The sequence below is a fragment of the Pelmatolapia mariae genome, linkage group LG12 (genome assembly GCF_036321145.2).
Source record: "Pelmatolapia mariae isolate MD_Pm_ZW linkage group LG12, Pm_UMD_F_2, whole genome shotgun sequence".
Lineage (NCBI taxonomy): Eukaryota > Metazoa > Chordata > Actinopteri > Cichliformes > Cichlidae > Pelmatolapia > Pelmatolapia mariae.
Window position 1 is genome coordinate 16,934,500 of NC_086237.1, and position 23,018 is coordinate 16,957,517.

General features: G+C 40.4%; 2 protein-coding genes and 1 long non-coding RNA gene across 3 annotated transcripts; 1 reads left to right on the plus strand and 2 right to left on the minus strand.

Annotated features, from left to right (window-relative positions):
- The first annotated feature begins 1,095 nt into the window (after positions 1–1,095).
- On the plus strand, positions 1,096–6,971 carry LOC134638445 (uncharacterized). Its single transcript, XR_010095250.1, has 3 exons — positions 1,096–2,218; positions 2,624–2,684; positions 2,776–6,971. It is a non-coding gene; the product is annotated as an uncharacterized LOC134638445 (long non-coding RNA).
- Positions 6,972–8,782: 1,811 nt separating this feature from the next.
- On the minus strand, positions 8,783–17,289 carry dpysl2a (dihydropyrimidinase like 2a). The gene is made up of 14 exons (XM_063489311.1): positions 16,944–17,289; positions 14,411–14,499; positions 14,138–14,322; positions 13,802–13,966; positions 13,447–13,508; positions 13,235–13,315; positions 13,085–13,153; positions 12,873–12,993; positions 12,624–12,780; positions 12,222–12,363; positions 11,924–12,094; positions 11,085–11,264; positions 10,807–10,996; positions 8,783–10,723 (listed from the first exon to the last, which is right to left on the minus strand). The coding sequence occupies exons 1-14, from the start codon at positions 16,983–16,985 to the stop codon at positions 10,632–10,634; spliced, it is 1,746 nt and encodes a 581-aa protein (XP_063345381.1). The 5' UTR covers positions 16,986–17,289; the 3' UTR covers positions 8,783–10,631.
- Positions 17,290–18,246: 957 nt separating this feature from the next.
- Positions 18,247–22,462, minus strand: bnip3la (BCL2 interacting protein 3 like a). Its single transcript, XM_063490753.1, has 6 exons — positions 22,334–22,462; positions 20,965–21,235; positions 20,790–20,871; positions 20,598–20,704; positions 20,340–20,489; positions 18,247–20,047 (listed from the first exon to the last, which is right to left on the minus strand). Exons 1-6 carry the CDS (start codon positions 22,383–22,385, stop codon positions 19,999–20,001), a joined length of 711 nt encoding a protein of 236 aa, XP_063346823.1. The 5' UTR covers positions 22,386–22,462; the 3' UTR covers positions 18,247–19,998.
- Positions 22,463–23,018: the final 556 nt, after the last annotated feature.

Here is a 23,018-nt window from a genome sequence, read left to right on the forward strand (position 1 = left end):
CAGGATATTTTAATCAGGAGATTTACTTAAGTAAAAGTAACAAGATAAAAACAAGCTGAAGGAAAAACCATTTTTAATTATAATAGAGTGAGAAATGTTCATGTTAATTACAAATCATTGTTATTAATATTAATTAATTATCTAGAAAATTGCGCCCCTGTTATTAAAGAGCCCTCAAAGTCACATTCTAATAATATTCATATGAACAGAAGATGGACAGTGTTTATTTTCACACCAAATGTAAGGCAGGTTTTCACAATCTTTTGCTTTCTTACACTGGTTAAATAAATCTCACAAAATAAATTAATAAATGCTTAAAGCCAGTCCATAATGAATTAATGTTTGGGTCAAACAGCATATTTTAGTCTTAGCATCAGACACAATAGACACCAGATAATACAAAATAAAATAAAGTTAAAAAAAAAAAAAGAAGAACTCAACTAAACTAAAATTAATTTTAATTAAATGTAATTAATTAAATTAAAGACGCCTGATTTGCCAGTGCTGGCACAGACCTGCCTGTGAAAGGCTGTTTAATGAGACTCACCAGTGACTGTAGCCTAATCCTAGTTTGACAAAATGTTACCCTGAGGTGTTTTGTTGCATCCAGCTGTTTGACTTTATTAGAAGTCTTTATTAACAGTCACACAGCTGGGACCCTTGCTGTTCGTCTGCAAAGGAAGGCAGTTGCACCCATCTTTGCATGTGAAATACTCAATCGATTATTCTCCACACAACGAAATAGCGTCAATCAGAACCCAGCGGTGACTCATAATCTAATTTCCTGCAGCAGAGACAGGTGAACTGTTGCACACACAGTTTTTTGGCATCAGCTTGAGTGCTAAGTCTAATCAGAGTTTATTATTTAATCTGTTTTTCTGTCAAATTGCAAAGCAAATATTTGTTTGCAACAGTGCAAATGTTTTCCCATAACTATAGTGTGCTCTATAATCATTAGTATTTAAATTAAATGGTCTTTACTAGGCTTAAGGAAAATATAATATTATATAATTTGTATAATATAATATAATCATTCTTAAAATATCATTAAGATTGGTACATATAAAGTATGCATAGTATGTAAGACAACAAAAACAATGAAAATACATTGTGTTATAATACAGGCTGCTGTAGTTGGATGAATTATAACACATGTACAGAATTTTTAGTGTAGCAAGTCATTAATTAACAATTTCAAGATCAACACAGGATACTTGAGGCATGGATAAACTGTTGGGGGTGTTTAGTATTATTGTGGTGGGTGGACTGGATTCCACAGAGCTGTAGTAACTACAGAGGGATAAAGCTGATGAGCCATACTGTGGAGATATGGGAAAAATGTGACAATTAGCGAGCAGCGGCATGGCTTCACGCTGAGAAAGAACACTACAGAAGATTTGTGACAGAAGGATAGCAGAAAGAGTGAAAGGGAAGGTTTACAAGATGGTAGTGAGACCTTCTATGGTGTATGGATTGGAGATGGTAACACTGACAAAAAGACATGAGGCAAAGTCAGAGCGACCAGGATGGTTGAGATTAGACATAATATCTCAGAGGGACAACTCAGGTTGAGAAGTCTGGACATGCAGAGAGGGGGAATAGCAGATACATTGGACAAATGGGGGATGACATCATTTTTTATGATGTCATCACCCTTTTTTTTTAATCATTGTGAGTGTGGTGTCATGCACTGAGGGAAAATGGGTAAGTGACGCAATGTTTTCATTACATCTTAAATAATAATAACAATGTGAAATTCCCTTTACTGGGATAGTGAAGGGAATTTTTGTCGTGTGGTTTCCAGTTCATGGAACTCTTGGATCTTCCTGAACGCCATTTTCCTCTCATCTGAGGGGAATCCACACTTGACCCTGTGTGGATTAGAGAAAATCCAACTTGCACACCCAGTTCTTGTTTTAAACTAATTTCCCCCTGGAAAAAGAACCATTGAAAGAAATTATTAAAAGCTCCAAATTTCCACGACATTCATGCTCAACACGAGTGTATGTAAACTGCTGCTTGGGATTACTTTGGACCAAAGGAGAGGAAATAACTTCATTTATTTTCAATAATATTTTATAGATGAGGTGACATAATGTGTTTCTCGTTGCCTTGCCAGAATCCTTCCAAGTGGTGGTGAGAGGAAGTGGATTCCTTCACGCCCGAAATGTTGACAAAGTGCTGTGCAGCTTTCGAATCAACGACACCCTAACTAAGAGTAAGTGAAGGATTGCTTATCATCCTTAAAGGGTGTTACCCCTTATTCACTACATGAGCTATTTTATTGCCATATAACATCATATCTGATTATGCTGTTAAATTATGACAAAGACGGCTGGAAAACACAGATGAGTGTGTGAGACGTTGTGAAATTCACCTAAATCACAACGGCCTGATTTTCCCAAAAGACAAACACTACGTGAGCCACACAGCTGGAGTCCTCTATGATCAAACGAGCAGCCAGGTTTTATTTATGCATTTTTTTTAACACATGGTGTAATTTTATAGTCGGGAAAAAACATAAAAATTAAAACAGGAGATTAAGTTACTGTGACACCTGAAAGTCTGTTTGTGATGAAGCGTAAATGCTGACAGAAAACCTCTTTTTTGTTTTCTTTTGAAGGCTTTGGAAGTTTGAATTAGAAGACTTTGAAGAAGACGACGCCAAACCTCTTCTGAAACTGGTAAGTCTAGAAAACTCACAAGTAATTTGGAGATTTCTTTTTTACATAACCTCTAAACAAAACTGCACTGTAAATGTGTTTTCTGTTTCAGGTATGGGCAGTGAACAATATTAATAAAATGAGGGACATAGCCCGGATGCTCCTTAAATTTCCAGAGGCTATACCTCCTTAATTTCAGTGGGGCACATCTGACATACAATTAACAGTCCAGCTACAGTCTTTAAATATTTCTGTGGTGCTTTAAATATGTTTAAAAGATGTTTAAATAGCCTTATTCTACAGAACACTTAAACTCCTCAGCATGATGAAGGATTACGTTTAAATCCTTAAAGACAAGCAGCAGGAACCACAAAACACCAAACTGCTCACTGCACAGGAACTGGTGATAGAGGTAGTTCCCTGCGTCCTGCAGGGCTTCTGGGAGCGTCCTCCTCACCCCCTCTTGAACATGGCCTCACAGAGTTAGCCTCATCAAGGCCACTCTGGATCACGCCTCCAAAACTGTCACAGCACGGAAAGCCAGGTCATCTTCTCTCGCTCCATCAGAGATGACATGGTCCAGAGCATCCTGAGATAAATCAGAGAAGAATACCCTCAAGAAATTCTACTTAACAACATTGCAAACTTTGCACCAGTGCTGTTCAAGGCGATTGCTGATGTAGCAAAGAATTACGTATCCAATATCTTTAAGCCCCCTTCAAGTCTTCCAATGTTTGATGTTCTTCCAAATGAAGAACCTCCTTCAGACAGTCCTTCAACGCCCGATGTTCCACCAGTTGATAAACTTCCCTCTGAAAATGTGCCAATGTTGAATGTTCTTCCCAGTGAGGAACTCCTTTCTGAAAGTTTGCCAGTGCCTAATGTTCCCTGTGAGGAACTTTCTGCTGAAACGGCATCCATGTCTGAGACGGCTGAGACAGAGGAGTCTGAAGACCTTAAAATCAAACAGAAGAAGAAAAAAGACTTTCTGTGCAGTTGCTGTGTCAGACCCAAAGAAACTGACTGACAGAGAAACTGAAATCAAATTTTAAAAACTCGTTAATATTTTTTGCATGAGTCTCCGTCTGTGATTAAAGATGAATTTCTTTCAGATGTTTATAAGAGTCTCTTACGGTTCTCAAAATACCTCCACAAGTCCAGTAAGTGTTGTTAACATGACATACTGAATACTTAATATTTATAATAGAATTTCAACTTATTCTAACTCTTAACATGTAAACAACAGTAACTGAAACTGGTAAATAACACTAGAGAATGCATTTCCTGTAGAAAATGCAGTGTAAATGCTAATAGCTGAATGGTTTGAGCTGAATTTTTATAATTGCTGAATCTTTGATGGAAAACATGTTTAATGAGCTGAAATACACCGAGTCATTCACCTGACAGCCAAAGTGCAGAACTGAAATTCACACAGAAGAACAAACTAGCTGAACATCTTGAAAATGTACATAAGAAAAACTGTCTAATGACAAAAGAAAATTAACCCCATTCTAGAAAACATCTGAATGAATATTGAAAGCTCATATTCTTTAAATCACTGGGAGAGTGGAATTAAATGTCTGAACTCAAGAATCTCAAATAATTCTTGGATAATTATCCAAGACTGTAACTATGATCAAAATACTTTTTGAACCATGAGGGTCCCAAGGACTTGGTCTACACCAGACCTTCCCAAAGTGTGGGGCCCGCCCCCTAGGGGGGGCGCAGAGCCATGACAGGGGGGGCGCGGGATGAAAAGGGAAAAAAAAACAAAAAAAAAAAAACGCTTGGACACAGCTAGCACGGTGCACCCACAGAAACGCAAAGCAGGAGATGAAGCATGGCTGAATATGTTTCTAAACCAACTTCATTCTAAGCAGGGGCGGATCTAGAAGGGTGGCATGGGGTGGCAAGTGCCACCCTAAAATGATCCCTTGCCACCCCAAGTGCCACCCCAGTTTTGCATATGACAGTGTTGTTTATTAAAATAAGATAGCATTAACAGTTTGAGCATAGTTACAGTCAACAGTGAATATAAATGCTAAAACTGATTATATTGCATAGTGTTTCCCCCCCTCCACCATTAACAAATGGTTCAGCCCATAGCAGGACCGGCTTTTCTCTTGTTTTCAGTAGCAAGCGATGTTTATGATTGTGCCAGAGCACATTTTGAACAACACCGTGGGAATTTCGCTTTTTACACAGGTGGTTGGATGTTAAACTCTGGAAATGGAAGGAAGGTGAGTGTCATTAACCCTCCGTGGTCCACGGACACGCTGCACCTCCAAATCACATGACTGATGTAAGCTGACATAGCAACAAGCTGCAGCCACGCTGAGTCTCTATTTCAGTCCACATTGAAAGTTCGGACTTCAAAGGTTTTTTTAATTTTAATTACAGGCCAGTAAATCCAGAGTTATGATAATATATATAAGCCATGCTTTTTTCTAATTACTGTCATCACGTTTTGTGTGTGTTTTAAGCGTTTTCTAACGAAAGCGCGAAAACCGTAAAGAAAGGGGGAAAAAAACACCCCTTTCCTATCGGTGGAAAAATGTATCATGTCGCCCAATTTAAAAAAAAAGTTAACACGTGGGATTTGGTTGTTTAGGAAGAGGGAAAGGTTTTGGGGGTGACGGTAACGGCAGCGAGACAGAGCGAGCGAGAGAGAGAGAGTTTTTAGATGTGGGAGATTTGTAACGTTTAGTGTGGAGTAGGGGTGGGTTTTTATAATCGATTTATTGATTAAAATCGATTCTGGCTTGGATAACGTGAAATCGATTCATTAAAATCCTGAATCGATTTTTTAATATAAATTTATTTTGCCCGAAACGCCAGAATCTCAGGTGAAACCTCACAAAATTTCAACAACCACCAAACAGCTAAGACAGTAAATGAGAGCAGGAACACGGATTCTGCACAAAGACGTAAACACAAAGCGCGGACCCACGGATCAGAATCAGTGAGATGTCGCCTTTCTCACCTGACGGCACGGACACGGACACGGTTGGGGCTGAAAGCCGACAGCTCGCTGATTCTGATGTTTCGGCGGGTCCGCACTCTGTGTTCACGCCCTTTTTGCGCTGATTCTAAAGCTGTTAGTTTGATCTCTCTCCAAACAATATTGACTGAACCAGCAGCAAAAGAAGATCCAAACGATGTTTACGCTTCACGTAAACATCATCATGAATTCACTCTGACTTTGGCTGTTTTGCTTCCACCACGATAAAATCACACTTCATGCACAGCTCTCTCTCTCTCTCTCTCTCTCTCTCTGTACTTCAAGAACAGTCTCCCGTCTAAAAATCTGTTTTCTGCATTATTCGCTTGCTTGTTACGCACAAGTCTACCGTTGTTTACAGCGCTGTCGGCTGCTGTTTTTTGTTTTTTTTAGTTTTACATACTTCCGAAGAGAAAACCTAATTTCTGCCGTTCAATACTGAACAAATTTAAACTTTTTAAAATTATGCAAAATGCAAAACGCTTAGCCGTGTCTCTAATAAAACCGCTGTAACGTCAGAGGTAACGTTCATATGTTTATTAATGGTTTTCTTTCATTTTTGATGTACTGCAGAATATTTTTATAAAATCCCAGGCCAGGAAAACCACCTTCATGTTTTTCTGTGTTTTATCTTCAGCTACTTTGACACAAAGGCATCTGCTGTGACGCTTACACCTTTGATAAAGTCTTGTGTCAGCTTCCTTTTTATAGATACAAAAATATGTAAATGTACTGATCTGGATTATAATATTTCTGACTGTCAAAATTTCCCAGATTCAAATTCAAATTCGAATTGAATCGAATCGAATCGAATTTAATCGAATCGTGGATCAAATCGATTCGGGACCTTGTGAATCGGAAACGAATCGATTCTAGAAATCAGTGACGATACCCAGCCCTAGTGTGGAGTGTATACTTAGTGTGTTGTGTTGTCGTTGTGTTGTGTAGTCGTTGTTTTGTTTTGTGTGTCAGTGAGGGCACTAATGAATGTCACAAAGGCACATTTGCAATGTAAACACTGTCACTAAGTAGAGAACCAGCGGAGTGATACACCTCCTGTTGTTAGGCCTGCAGGTTTATCCCTGTGCTGTTCTCCTCTGTCTTTTGGTGGACAAACTTATTTTTTACTGGCACACATCATTTCTGGGGCATCTTATTGCGACACCTGATTGTTCTCTCATTTTAGTTTTAGTAATATTTTTAAATTATTATACAAAATGAAAAAAAACCCATGGCAGGTGTATTGGCTGCATTTTTAGATAAATAGTTGTATATGTTTACAAAATGTACATTTTATATCTGCATTTCAAGTTATAAAAATTTACTCAACATGTCTGTGTGTTTTTTTACAGTAAAAAAAATACTACTAGGATTTTAAGTTATTTGTGTGATTTCAGATCAGTAATACTAATGCAGTATGTCAGTCAAAACAACTAAATTCAGTTGAGCTGAAAAGATACCAAACAAGGCAAGGGGGGAAAAATAAATAAAATTAAACAATTTGAGGGTGAAATACAAACGTAAACTCAAAAGGAGTCAAAAATGGCCGGTTGTATTTCAGACCTCAGTGGGTTAATCCAACAAATCATGAAAAAATTAGGTTTAAATTTTTGTTCATGACAGTGCAGATTTCTGACATTTTGTGTAATTTAAACATGTAACAATGTGATTGTTTTCTAACAAAAAACAGTGTAAAACTTAAGTTAGAGTTGCGTTTGTAAACGAACCGCCCCATGTTGTGTAGCTTTCTGGATTTTATACTTATTAGGCTACATATTTATTTATTATACAGGCTATACAGTACATAAAATCAAAACTCACATGTTTTATGTAACTAAAGTGTTTAATTATGTGGGCTACAGACAATAATTAAGTTATAGACTTTATTTATATGAAAAACGTGTATGCTTACTGCATTTGGATTATTTTAACCATATGTAACCACCTGCATATGTGTATGAAAAAAAGGGCTTCGATTTTGCCACCCCATTTAATTTCTTTGCCACCCTCATGCCACCCTAAGAAAATTTCTCTAGATCCGCCCCTGATTCTAAGCCAAAGACTAGAAAATATGGTGAAGCATATCTTCCCTTTGGCTTCACCTGCACAAGTGCCAAGGTAGGTCTCCCCTGCAGAATTGCTTTTCCCTGCGTCGGGAGCACGCACTGGGCTGTTCAAATCACGGACAAACAGGATCCCACATTCTTGATTTTTAGTTCACAAACACTTGTTGTAATGACTAACTACTCCTGACATGTTGGAGATGTTAGCTCTTTATACAGTAAAGTTACAGTGGGATAATATCAGGCTGATCCTGCCACGATTTGTTCCCCCTGTCTAAATCACGGACAAACAGTATCCCACAGCTGTTTATGTTTTTAAACCCATTTTGCACAGAGAGGCATTTTTTGAAAAATGTATTGATAGCAATGTTGAATATTATTACACAGGAAAAAAACAACTACACGTAAAATAATCACACCGTGACGCCTCTGCCTTTGTAAATGGAGGGACAGTAACTGCATGTGTAAATGTAAGCGTGTAAAACCTGCAGATAGTCAGATTAACAGTAACAGTATTTCGTCTCTATCTGCCATTCTGCAATTCATCTCATGTAAACAATAACGTGACGTGAAAAAAGGCACATACCTTTGACTTTGCGTGATGAACTCTGTGTTCCTCGTCCACACGTAGACGCAAAAAAGGAGTATTAAAAAAAGCTCCGTTTTCGGTGATTCGAAACGCCGTTTACGTGTGGACGAAACAGCTGCGTTTTCAAAAATACCCGTGTAGGTGCGGACGTACGTAAAGGAGTTAGTAGTTTATTTCATTGCTGCCTGTAATTTATTGCAGATTACTTGTATTTGCTTAATTGTTTAATAAATGTTTGAGGTGTGAAATAAACCGGAATGGAGCAAAATATGGGTGTGTGGTTGGAGGATGTGCGTGTGCGTGTGCACGCGCGGGGGTGGGGGGGCGCGAACATTTTTCTTGTAAAACAAGGGGGGCCTAGCAAAAAAAGTTTGGGAACCACTGGTCTACACAACAGTGTTTCGTATTTTCCTGGTGTCAAACATCTTTTATTTATTAGAAAAAAGAAAGAAGTCAGTACCACAGGTTTTATTTTTATTATTTTAATCCACTGAAGTCAACACAACCAAATGCTGACAGGATCGATGATTTCCTCCCAAACTCTGGTATCCTACAAAACATACATGAGCAGTAGTATCACACTAGGTGGAGAAGGGCAAACAACAGTGCTCAACATTACAACCCAATGACCATTATCAAGAAAGTTTCCCAAATGTAAATCACTTCACATTATAGCTTGGCATACAAAACCTACACTTTGACAAGGCAATGAGGAGGGGGGAAAAAAATCCAGTGTTTACAGTATGGCTGCACAACGCTGTGTGACCGATACGGTTACTAGCTTGAGTGAATCTGGTGTTGACAACGTCAGGCAGATAGATAGAGAGGAAGGAAAACGATATACCCGGTAATTCATTCACAACACTAACACCGAGAACAGTGGACACATCATCAGCACACTGTGTGGGGGGTTTCATGTACATACAGAAGCATTTCTTTTTTTCATCAGGTCTCAAAAAACTAATCATCGTTTCACATCTTTAAAGAGCCTTCATAGATACAGTGTGCTATCAATATCTTTACAGAACAGGCAGGCAAGTATTTCAACACATATCCTAAAACATACAGACAAATCTGTTACAAATAAAAAGTTGCAAGCTCACATACAGTTTTAACCATTTGGATTGTTACAGGTGCAAAATGTGTTCTGTTAAAACTGGGTAACTGGTGACTCGACCCCGGCTGCTGTTATTACAAAGCTTACACGACTGCTGTGACATCATCTGCACATATACAGCAATGGTCATATATATTTATATATATATATTTATAGCACCAGGTGCAGAGAGGTTGTGGGCAAACCTTCCAATCGAGCTTCTTCGACTGACTATATCCTTAACCACATCCAGTGTTGCTATTATTGGAAGCTTTTCGCCCAGACAACCTATCAACCAACATGAGGGGAAAAAAACATGAGGAAGAAATGAGGGAAGAGTGTGTTTCTCAGGCAGAACGCTAGCAATTTCTCCCCCGGGGTGAAGCTAAATGAGTGGTTTAACCCTAAAAATACCCTTTTCTTTTCCTTTCAGTGCAGTCAGCGATTTCCAAAATGACTTAAAAATGTTTAAACATAAAACATCAAAAAGACAATATTTTAAAAAATGGAAACAGAGTGCAACTATATCACTAAAGGAAGACATAGGTGAATTGCTCAGCTCAATACATGGCTTAAACTTAAAACCAAGCATAAATTCAAATACTGCAGACTTGAGGTGTTATTGAAAAACAATATTCTACTATCTCATTTCTCATTTCTGAACAAACAGTCTCATAACAGTAGAAACAGCATTGTTAACGGTGGCAACAGAGGCTCTGCTTTCAGCTAAAGATGGCTGATGTCTGAGAACCACCAAAACATTCTAATACGTGGAAAACAAACAGCGCAAGAAGAACAACCGCCAAAAATTCCTGTTGCTAAAATATTCCTTGTTATGACTTTCAGGTCAGCTTATTGAGCCGAGAGGGCAAATAAACAATCACATGCAGCTGAAAATATACAAAAAATGTAAACAAATTAATTTCATCAATAATCAAACTGGCCGTGAAAACAGCATTAAAAAAAGAGCTGCTTCAATTCACTTGATCCTTCCTCGGTATTTAACTATCTCGAGACGGTGAAGCGAAATGGAATAGTGCTTTCTTTTTTCTTTGCATGAGGTGACGTGGTGGTACGTGTGAATATTAATAAATGGTGTGGGCTGCATAGGGGAGTCGGAGGTGATCAGCAAAGGGACGTGATGTGACATTTGTAAGAGCAGCCTCTGGTCCCGTGTGGCCCTGCGACCCCCCTCCCTGGCTATGTGGAGATAAAGTGCTTAGCCGAGGCTGGTGATGTTAGCTTTTCCACCGGGAGGAGCCACGATGCGTTGAGTGGTGCGACGAGGAACGTTGTCATCAATTTGGGCACCTAAAAATATTTTTTAATAAAATATTAGACAATCTAAATGGCCAGCTGTGAAAAAAGGCAAACTAGCAGGTGTTCTGACTCACCAGACAGACTGAAGCCAGACTGGTGTAGGTTGCGCACAGGCTGGTGAGTAAGCTGCTGTTGTTGCTGCTGCTGCTGCTTGGCAGGGGAAGTCTTCACCGAGGAAACTGTGGACATCACCTTGGGAGTCACAGTCACCTCGCAAACTGGCCCGTCGTACTGACCCCTTGGGACTCCTCGCAGCTCTGTGAGCTAAACATAATAACACGGTCATTCGTATTATAAGAATGAGGTCTCCGCAGCTGTGGCTGCTCCTTAGATACACACACACAGGACTCACCCTGCTGCGAGCTTTTATCCTCTTGTAAACGTGGTCCGGGAAGGGTTTACGGCTGATGTAGCGCCCACAGCCCTCCGTGGTGTGAAGGCTGCCCTCCTCCAACACAATCTTTCCCTGGCTGATCACCACCAGAGGACCTCCACGCACTTCTGTCCCCTCAAAGATGTTGTACTCCACAGCCTGGGACACGAAGAGGTTTGATGGTTTTACAAGATTAGCAGAAATCTCTTAAAAGTCCTAAATAAATATCTGAGGTACAGAAGCAAAAGTTAATCTCCCTGATATCTTATATTGCATCATATCTATTTTTTTTTTGCCTGCTTTAATCCTTTCCCTCAAAAAGGCGACCATTTGACGACCTCCTCTGTACCCTTAATGATGAGTTTTAGTATATATCAATAAAAATGTAGTTTCCGGGTTTTTCCAAGAGTTACTTCTGATGTACACCCAGTCGTTCTGATCTATAAGCACAACTGAAAAATGACAGAAACCCCTCAGCTGAGAGCTTTAAGTCAAGTTGGCTTCAAGGGGTAAACAGTTAACAAGATGTCATTTATTATAGTGAACAGTGCAACAAGTCATTCTTTAAATTTAAAATTTGCATAATAAAACAGAGGATATATTTGAAGCTTATTTTTCACTCAGATTCCTTGTTATTCTCTATCTATTGTCACTCCTGCATGTTAATACCATTTTAGTACCTCACTTGCTAACACAGACCAGGCTCAGCATGCAAAGAGCATTTGAGCTTAAGAATTAGGTCACATTATGCATAAGACACGCAAATGACTAAATACATTGGGAATCAAGAGTCGTAACAAGCTATGTAAACATCTGACCAGGTTGTGGCTCTTAGCTGAGATGATCTTAGTGACGTCTGGGTCCCACAACACAAGGTCGGCATCGGACCCCACGGCGATGCGGCCTTTGCGGGGGTACAGGTTGAAGATCTTGGCCGCGTTAGTGCTGGTCACTGCCACAAACTGGTTTTCATCCATCTTTCCAGTCACCTTTAGCAACACGACAACAGATCGCTTAATTTCAGTGAGTGTAAACATGCGGCGAGGTTTGCCGGGGATTTTGCTTTATGTTCCGAATTTTCTGGAATGCTTGAAAAGTGGGTCACATTAAGCTCACCACACATTTGTCCCAGATTAGGGACATCCTTTCCTCAGTGCCGTTGGTTCCCTCTGGGATGAGGGAGAAGTTATCTTTGCCTACCGCACGCTGAGAAGTGTGGAAAGTACAGTGAGCACTTCCGGTCACCTGCAAGTCCCCGCTACATAAGAAACAAAGCGAGATATCCTTCATGTGTGTGATGTGTAATGTGCCATTTTAGATTAATTCATCCGAAAATGTTTGAAATTTAACATTTTTATTAAGGCTGCTCATGGAAATGTTATGATTATCTGGTGTCATCAGGTGTTCGATAATAAATGTGATTACAGATACAGCTGAAAATTCAAATGCAGCACACAGCTGTAACATCTGTCAAATCACTGCGTTACAGCTGTTTATGTCCTAGCTTAGAGCACCTACCATGACAGCAGGGAGTTGAGGTAGTCGGGGGTGGTTGGATCAGGACTAAGTGGTGGAGAGGTGACAAAGGCTGCTGCCTTGGCCCAGTTCTTGCTCCAGTAATGAGTACCATCTGTGCCCAAGCTAGCAGAGATGGGCTCTCCGTAAACCACAGCACCTACAGGAGCAGACAGGATGATGTCAACACTACGTGTCAGGAACACAAGCAGAGTAAAACAAAAAAGTATTTTTATAAGTTTCCCTTCTTACCCCTTTTTCTAGCCAGAGCAATGACATCAGCAGCACTCTTGCTCATCACCTTGGTGATGTAGAGGGGACAGTTGGTCTGATTGGCAATGGTGACAGCACGATTGACCGCCTCGGCCTCCACCTGCGGATAATGAGGTGAGACACAGGTGATTCTTCTGTTCCACACTATATTCAGGCTGTCGCTTGTCACTCTTAGACGTCATCAGTCTTACCTCCTCGGGGCGGCTGAGCACGTGACCTTCAGGCCCTGTGATCCCCAGCTCTAGAATACGTCTCTGCTCCTAAAACATCCACAAAAACATTATTATCAAATACTGAAGTATCTGGTTTGACATCACTAACTTTATAAGGGGCTACGTTACCTCTGCAATGATGTCTCCATTCTCAGCATGAACCTGGGCGATGGCTCCGAGATCTCTGATGACACTGAACACCTCGTAGATCTACAAGAACATGGAGAAAAGTGGTCGAGCTCATTGGGGGGTGGGGGTCATTTATACCAAAGACATCTAAAAGCCTACAAAACATGTGCTGTGACAGACGACTCAGCAGAGATCCCAGCAGCCAAGCATACCTGAGAGTCAGAAAGTTGGAAAACATCCTTATAAGCCAAATAGACCAGGAAAGAGTTGACACCTGAAGGAAGAAAACTTATGAGAGAAAACAGCCAAAAGGTGGAATAAAGAGAGCAAAAGAGGGAAAAACCCAAAGCGAAGGGAAGAAGTAAAAAAACCAAAAGGATTAAAAAAAAATTGCACAGCAAAAATTTTAGGTTATTGCAGGTTGATTTTCTTTCCTACGCAGTCAGAGAACCACTTTTTACAACAGGGAAATGGCAACATTTCACCACCCCAGTAAAAAGTCAGGTAAGTCTAAGATTTTGAGCCGTACGTGGGAGACATGAGCTGACTACAACTCCGACTACATACCGTGATCCTTCACTAAAGTCTCCATCTCTTCCTGGTTGCCTTTGTTCCACTCTGTGATGTCCACATGCAGAGAATAGTCACAGCAAGACTTGCTGTCAGCCCACTCTCTCCACTGTTTGAAGGCAGCAACCAGGCTGACGCCAGGCTCCGGCACCACATGGTCAACTATAGAATACAAACAAGCAGGTCTGATTTCATGTGCACAAGCAAACTGTTAAATTAAATCATACGCTTGATGGCATTCACATCTGCAATGTCATAATCCCCAAAATAACATCGCTGTATGTGTAAACTGGCTGAAAATACACGAGCAAGTCTGTCTGATGTGTCACATACTGATCATGGTTGTCCCCCCAGCCAGGGCCGCCCTGGTGCCCTGGTAGAAATCATCTGCAGCCACCATGCCTCGGTCAGGCATCTGGAATCGGGTGTGCACATCAATACCCCCGGGCATCACCATTCTTCCATGAGCCTCAATGATTTTAACTCCCCCAGGAACAATAAGGTTGTCTCCAATTTGCCTCAATGAGACAAACAAAAAGAAAAAAAATCAGGCATAAAGAAGTGAATGAAGTTACAAAAAGCAAAAGCAGAAAAAGAAGGACTTACTTGATGACTCCATCTTCCATGTAGATATCAGCCAAAAACGACTGATCATCGTTCACTATCTTCGCCCCTTTGATCAGAAGGCGGTCACTCTGAAAGGATGAGACAGCATTTTCTCAGCATTAGCTAAACCAAGCAATAAATATTTTATTTTAACTTCCAGCAGCCAGCAGTTTGATCCATGACTCAACAGAAAATCTTTTACCCACTTTAAAGGAAAAAAAAACACAGTTTTAGAAAAGAAGAGTGACCGAAGCTAAAGCTCTGAATATTTCCCAGATTGCTCAAAGCCTCATACAAAGCATGGCTTGATCCATACCAATGTTCAACCTGTCTAAATGATGACTAGGATTAATTTAGTAGACTTATTCATGCATAACAGACACATCATTTGAAGAGAGGGAAAGATTCTTAGCGCAGGCTCTTGAGTGACACAATTACCTCCACCTGAATGAGATGAAAGGAAAGCATAACAGGCTGGCCTACTTCTCCTAAAGGCTTTCTGGGGTCTCCAAAGATATAAAAAAACGTTTTGCAGCAAAACTCACAGCAGGAAACACTCAGTGTGTCCAGCTTTACAGACTGCAGGAAGCATCAAGTGTACAGGGCATGGCTGACATGATCTCACAGACCACTGCGCTGACATAAGTGGGTCATTTAACCTGTGTCCTTTCTGTGCCCGAGTGGTCAGCAGCTAGTGTACTGAGCTTGCGGTATACACATACAATATCAAATGTAGTCCTCAACTTCCAAAATTAATGTGCCAACATCTAAATCATATATCAGATGCTGATCATTACCATAACTCCAAAATAAGAAAAAGCAACATCTTCATCTTTTATGCATCAATTATCAGACAATTACCACACAAATATATTGGGTAGCCTGAATATTAGCAAACCGAAACTATCGGAAATATTAGCTATTTGCTGATCCATCGTTTCGGCATTTAGAATCACGGATTTATTAAAGTTAAAAAGCAAAGAGGAGATGGAAAAAACACCCTTCAATTATTTGTTTGCATAGTTTGTCCAACAGATGGTGCTAAGGAACTTCCCTCCTGGCAACACATCCTTAAAATGCACAAAAAGGGTACTCTGTTTCACTTTGGTGTGTCTGAAAGGAAAACTATATCAGAGGATATATCATAAGTTTAAGTCATTGTTTTAAATAAAAAGCATTTGCTTGACTCTAATCTTAGTTTTGTGTTTTGTTTTTTAAATAAAGACAAAAGTTGGAATGTCTCTTTTAATATTACTGTGTAATAACCATGAATCAAGTATTAACAGACAGATTCTGGATATTGATGGATATGACACAGTTAGAGATTACACAGAAAAATTAAAAAAGACCTATACAAGAGCCAAACTCTGTAAAAGAACACACAGCCTCAATCAAAATCAAGCTGTGCGACAAACAGCTGCACCTCAATATGGAGCTAGCAGAGGTTAAGTTGCTGTGAAACTCTTAAGGCACATTCTTCAAAGGACTGCCATTATTCCTGCTTTAGTGTGCTTTGAACAAATTCAGCTACTGCTTTGCAGACTAACCTTGGCATTTTGTTTAAAGCTCTGCAGAGTGAAACTATCTGGTTCATTCACTCCAGACTAATAGGTGGTGTTGTACTGAGTGTGAAAGCCTGGGAAAGGCTGGCTGTAGAGTTGCTGCTGTCTGCATGGCGTGTCTGGGATGTCAGACTCGTGTGTTTATGACCCTGGATCGACCTGCGAATGACCTGACAACCATCTGTATGAAACACAGCCAGTACATAAAAGATTTTGATGTGATTAAGTGATCAAACATAAAGCTGCTGAGTCTATATGCTGCAGAATCAGCCCTCTTGCTGCATGATGAAAGCATAGGGTTTGGATGGGAGCTGTGCAATGACCTACTTTGCGAGCAAGGTTTTACTTCTTTTAACTATCACAGCAAGCCTGCTGCATTCCCCCTAATGATTATGTGTGGTCTGGGTGAAGAGCTGCACCATAAATCAAAGCAAAATTAATGTATATTAGCAAATCAGGATCTGTAGCAATATTTGACTGAATATGAATCGGGATTTTTTTTTTTTAATGCATAAACAAGACAGAAAGACAAAAAAAAAAAACACAGTCCACTGAAGAGGGCAGGCATGGTGGATGCTGGAGGATAGAAGGTGGAAGATGAAAAACGACACAGTGAGGGAATCTGTGTCTAAACCTGTTAACTACACCCTTCAGGCTGAGGATGCTCTGAGAGAATAAGGGCTAATAATGGCAGCTAAATGAGCTGATCTGAGTATTCATTACAGAGAAAAAATTGTAAGACCCAGATTTCAAATGAGGAATTGTCAAAAGGCTTGCACACTAGCTGGTTACCATCCCAGGCTGTCGGTATGTGGAGCTGGGCTGCTGCTGCTGCTGGTGACAGCGTCAGTGTAAATGGATGGATACGGCGGATAAGCGCTGGCTAGCTTTTGGTCTAAACTGTGAAGCTCACCATACCCTTTATACACCTCCACTGCAGGACAGATATGATAAAATGAAACAAAACTCACTGTAATTCGTGGGATGTTCTTCTTTCCTTGGTACCCCGACATTTTGAAGCTCTCTCCGACACGGGTGCCCCCTGCCTCTTGGCTAACGCTAGCTAGCGAGACTGGAAAACCTCAGCTGCCAATGAAAGGATGAATGGATGCTCCGCTTGTTGGCCAGTCGACGCCCTGAGAGAACAATGCCTCTGTCTGAAATGTCTCTATATGTGAAGTGAAGTTCGCAGCGTGCGGCCTAAAAACAGCAGCCTAAAACGACAAGTTGTACCTCTGTCTCGCACCCGTAGACCTTGATTTACTCCTATAACGGGTCCCTGAAACCCAGACGAGCTCTAAGGAGAGGAGGGCCACAATGAGGAACGGCGCATGCGCACTGCCCCGCCCTGCTCTGCTTTAGCTCCATGTTTCTCTCCTAATGTGATACATGCAGTTTGGAGGCGAAATATGTTTTGCACAACCTGTTAGATCAGACGGACACGTCAGGGGATAAAAGAAGTACAAAATGATTAATCTCCTGATCTAGAAGTTGAACAGTTTATACAACTGCTCATATGAAAGGCTACTCATCTCACAACAGCATGTTGGCACTGGATTTACAGTTTGTGACATACCATGCATTCATTGTTTTATGGATAAACTTTTGATAACTATAGCTAGTAGAGCTACAGTGGGGGAAATAATTATTTGATCCCCTGCTAATTTTGTAAGTTTGTTTACTTGCAACAAATATGAAGAGTATCTCATTTTTATGTCCCCCTCCTTAACATGGCTCATGTACAGACTCGTCTGAAGTTCTCCAGTTTGTCAGCGAAAATTTGGGAGAAAGCGCTGTGGTCAGATGAAACCAAAATTCAGCATTTTGGCATGGTTGAGGAAGCAGAGTATGGCCCAATGAACACCATCCCCACAGTCAAGTACAGGGGTGGGAACATTATGGCTTGGGGCTGTGTTTCTGCTGACAGTACAGGATTACTTCATCTCATTGAAGGGCCACTGGGGCCATGTACCATACCGTCTAGGACGACTACCTCCTTCCTTCCATTTCTAAGGATTTGTAGGTGAGCAAACTTACAAATTCAGGAGGGGATAAAATAATTATCGTCTTCACAGTAAATCTACAGACCTTATACTGTATGACATCTTCCAAACTATCTGACAGTGTGTTTCTTCACCGCTGTTATTAACAGTGCACTAAAGAGTAGAAATGCTAATAAAAAGCACAACTATAACCCTATCTTTTATAAAAATTAAAACGTCCACATTCATGAAGATCATCTGAAACCTCTTTAAATGAACTACTAACAACAAATGAGGAAGCAACAGACATTTTATTTTGGATTCACACACATTCACTTTCATCCTTATTATGCTGAGTGCTTTGTTTAATGGTGATGAAATGTAAATTCACTTCCAAAGACAGCAGCTGCATTTGTTTCAGCCTCTGTATTCAGTACAAAGTCCATTCAAGTTTTAACACACTGCTCACTATTCAGCTGTGCACAAAGCCCATTATGATGATATGTGCCTTTTATACTTGAAAAATGAATTCAATTCTATGGATCTCTGTTTACTTCCTTTGTATTTTTTTCATATCAGCCACTGTATACAGTACAAACTTTATATTCCAAAAATTCCAAGTATTGCACACTTATCAACTGTACATAAGTCTGTTTTCACATGCACAGTTTAGGAATTAGTACGAGTGCTTCCAAACCAACACAGCCAACAGCCAATACTGTAAGTTATAGCCAATTTTTCCATATTGTTATGGTGTAATCCATTTACAAACACTGACAGAATAATCCAGTCAGCATATCAGCATCAATATACAGAAATGCATGCATTTTCTCCAGAAAATCATTTCTTTAAAAGGTACACAGACACTGTATGCTAGGTGAAATTACTGTACAGTGAAATCCAGATTAAAATCTGATAACACTTTTAAACGAGACCCCCTAGAAACCCCCTCCTCCTCCTCCTCTGTGGCGATCCTTTCTGCCACTGAAGCTTCAATTAAACGACAGCAAAAACACATTACTTACACTGCCACGATGCATGAGATATAATACGCATTAGTATCACTGTATAAACAGATTATACAATGTCGGAAAGTATCTATTACAAGGGGCAGATCACAGCTTAAATAAATTTTTCACATCTACATCTTTAAATACCTAAACATACAAGAAAATTTAAAAAAAAAAAGTCTCAAGATAAATCACCGATGTGCAGTGGTGAAGAATACAAATTTGGCACTTTGCCACTGATGCTATATTATGTGTTAAAGAAGAAGATATGTAGGCAATAAAACAAATAAAAATAGCATATGGCCTGGTATACTGCGTTCCAGCCTTTAGGTTGCCACTATTATAGCATATTCCAACTACTTCTGTAAAATTCTGGAGCTACATACAAGATAAATGTTTAAGCTTTCCAACCTTCAGAACAAAAAAGCTTTTAAACCCTCTGCGGTCAAAAAGATATAACTTCTATTCTTAAAAATGTGTGGAATTTAAAAACTGATCCCACAGTGCAGTACCACGTCCCCCTACTGCAACCACCCTTTCACTGCACCTCTAATGTTAAGCTCAATAAGTTAAGGCGATTCAAGTCCCTTTTGTTCCCAGAGCCGATTAATTAGTTTCTTGCAAATATTAATTACCAAGGCAACAGAGGAGAGACGCAGTCCAATTTCTTGTAACTTAACAACAAGGCAAGTAAAGAAACTACAACCCCGAAGCAACTTCATCTGAAATCCTCTTGTCTCGTATTTTTTAGTCGAACAGACGACGAATACTTTTCAGGTGGAACAGACTTTGTTACCTACTGCATTCAAGTTTGTGACAACTGTGTGTACAGTGTTGTCCTCGGTCAAAATCTGATGGAGCGCAACCACGGTTACATCATGTGTACAACTACATCTACGATGCGATATAATTTTTAATGGTGATCGGAAGGGAAGTGTGGGTGTACAACAGATGCAGAGAGAGAGCTTGACCACACGAGGATGGCTGAGTGACTTGGAGAAGGGAGAACATCTAGGCACTGCTTCATTTTCTACTCAGTAGGAGCTGGTGGCGGCTGTTGCAATTCTCTTCCCAATGTACACTCTGGGAAAGAGGAAAAAGGAAAAAAAAGGAACAAAACTGAGTCAGTTTGGAAAAAAAGGAAAAGAACAATAATATTTTGCAACAGCACTAGATAAATGAAGATGCTCATTTATAACAAGTGATAGATTAAAATTAAGGTATACACTTTTATAAACATAACATGGAAGATGTCTCTTTGAACGGCTATAACTTCTAGATATGATTGTTGCAGACAAACATAATTAAGGCAACTTGAGAAAACTCCAGTAACAAAAAGCTCAGCAATGGTAGAGATGCGTGACTTTTGACTTACCCAAGCCCAAGAGCCAGGATGTGTGAGATGAGTAAGGAAGGGATAAAGACTTTGAGAAACTCGGCAGAGAAGATGCCGCCTTTCTTCATGACTCCACTCTTTCTCATACTTAGAGAAACGGAACGTCGGGGGTGCCTAAAGTGGAACTCTCTGATAGGAAAAATCAAATGACAGGTTATTAAAAAAAAGAAAAGAAGAAAAACACAGCTAAAGACAGTCTCCTGACATATTAGTAAGTAGTTCTGAAAGCCTGGTTACTTTGGTGGAATGTTTTCAGGTCTGCTCGACCAATCAGCAACCCAGTCTACTTCTTTGTTCATCAAAATGTCTTCCTCTCTGTCCTTCTCTGCACAATCTTCCTCTGACTGCAAATATAAAAGATGAAGCGATTAGATCAATGAAAAAGACTTTAAAGGGTCTTAAACTTTAGAGCTGAATACATAGCTTTACCTGACTACCTCTTGGGCTGGACATTTCCACATCAAATGTAATCTGACCCTCATCCTGCTCTGGACTTGGTGGCCTGTGAGGGCTTAATCAACATGTTTGGAGTAAGAAAAAAAACTGCTCAATAACAAATACACATATAAGGCGCTGAAGACCGAAAAATGGCTTTTCTTCCTACCTATCACAGGAGGAGTTACTTGGGCTGGATTCGTGTTGTGCATCCAGGAGGATCTTTTCCATGTCCCCGTTGTGGATAGAGGAGGACGATGGCACATGCTCTAGTCCTCCAATTAGGGTCTCATCACTTTCAGGCACCACTTCCAAGGTCTGCAGAGTTTGACTCATACCAGCATTTGCGTTTATTTGGTCTGCAGCAGGTGGCGTTAGCAGGTTGGTCTGCCTCCCCTGGGCCCCTGTATTCCCATTTAGCTCCAGCTCCACCCAGGACCCTTTGTAAAATAAAGATCAAGAGGACAGAAGGAAGGTAAGCTTGCTGTGATAAGGCACAAACCTCGCAGCTGATTACACAGCACATAGAGACACACCCTCAAATGGAAACAGCTGACCTACATTTTCTGCACCGCTGATTCTGCGAATTCAAATGAACCGCCTGTGCACCGCATCCATGATGGCACGCATTTCTTTGTACCACTGCCCCATAAACAGCCTGCACTCTTTTTTTTTTAATCAGCAGACGGAAGGGTGTTGCGTAATCTCTCGGAGCCTGCGGGTTTGTGTGAGCGCACAATGTGACAGCGTGAGACGCCCTTTTCCCGTTTGGCGAAAACAAAGCATGATGTATTTGTTTGGTTCGCGGATGGACATAAAAATGATAGATTGCACATTTACAGAGGCATTTGCCATCAGTGTTGCTCCCATGCGAGGTCTTGCATAACTACAGAGCGCAGGGTGAGACAGTTTGCCCAGACATGTCGCTGTTCCAGCTGTGGTGCTGCCACGCATGACGAAGAACATCCCGATTTTCTCTATACCAAAGCTAATATGATGGCGCTTTAGTCGCTTCAAGTGCGAGCACACCATAAGTGTTGTTTTAAATGTTTTTAGCTGTTTGCCTGCAGGCAGTTGGGTAAAAATTCCGACCACTGCCTTCGGTTAGATTTGATGTCTAATCAAAAGTGCAAAGGGCTTTTGAGTAAAGAAGTAGCTTGCCCACACAAAAATATACGGCCCATTATAGGAAAATAATAATTTAACAAAAAGGAAGTCACAAAAATCCCCCAAAATATTCAGTGTTTTGCCTCAAAGTTGTTTTCATTGCTACTGAAGCCCACCCAGCTTCAATCTTAGTACGTGATTGGCCAGTGACGCGTCCATCAAAGCTTTTCTAAGACGCCATTGGCTCATTTGAGGTGACGTCAAACAACATAGCCCCGCCTCCCAGTCGACGAGGAAATTCCACCCTCGATATAACTTTTACAATAAAACCTTCGCAGTAGCCGTATTTTTCAAACACACACGCGTCCATTACGAACATGTAAAGTAACGACTGCGACGTGGAGCCGGGAAAACCCGAAGACGGTACGTACCCTGAAGCCCGGGCTCTTCGTTATTGTTTTGTTGAGCCGTCGCGGTGGACATGTTGACTATCCTGTTTTAGCATTCAACATGACACGCAGACAAACTTCCAAGTGCGCAGGCGCTAGATCTGTCCAGAGTCCAAACAGACAACAAAGGCTGGCTCTAGATCAGAGATGGCGTTTTACTTTTTTCCCACCTTCTTTTGGCTACGTTATTTAAAAGCTGATTTGAATAATGTACACAATTGCAAGATTTATGAAAATAAAGATGTTTCTTTTTTCCTTTTTTTGGGCATGAGGGAAAGTAAAAAAATATTTCTACTAAAATGATGTGCCACTATATACACAGAAATCAGTTCTCTGATAGCATCCGGTGTATTTATAACCGATGTAAAATCATAAAGCACTGTGTTGTTTTTTGGGGTGTTTTTTCGTTTTTCTTTTGTTTTGTTCTGTGTTGGCCACTTGAGTCATTAGAAGGTTTGAGATGAGACTAACAACATTGATAGGGCTGGTCCTGTCGCCTCCAATTACAGGGTGGCATGGAAATAGCAATTTCTTTGCACATATGCACATATGGCATATGCGGGTTTGGGTGCCTCTATAATATGTACAAAATATGGTTAAAATACATCAAATGCAGTAATTAAAATCTCTAACTTTCTTATTGGTCAAATAATTAAACATTTCAATT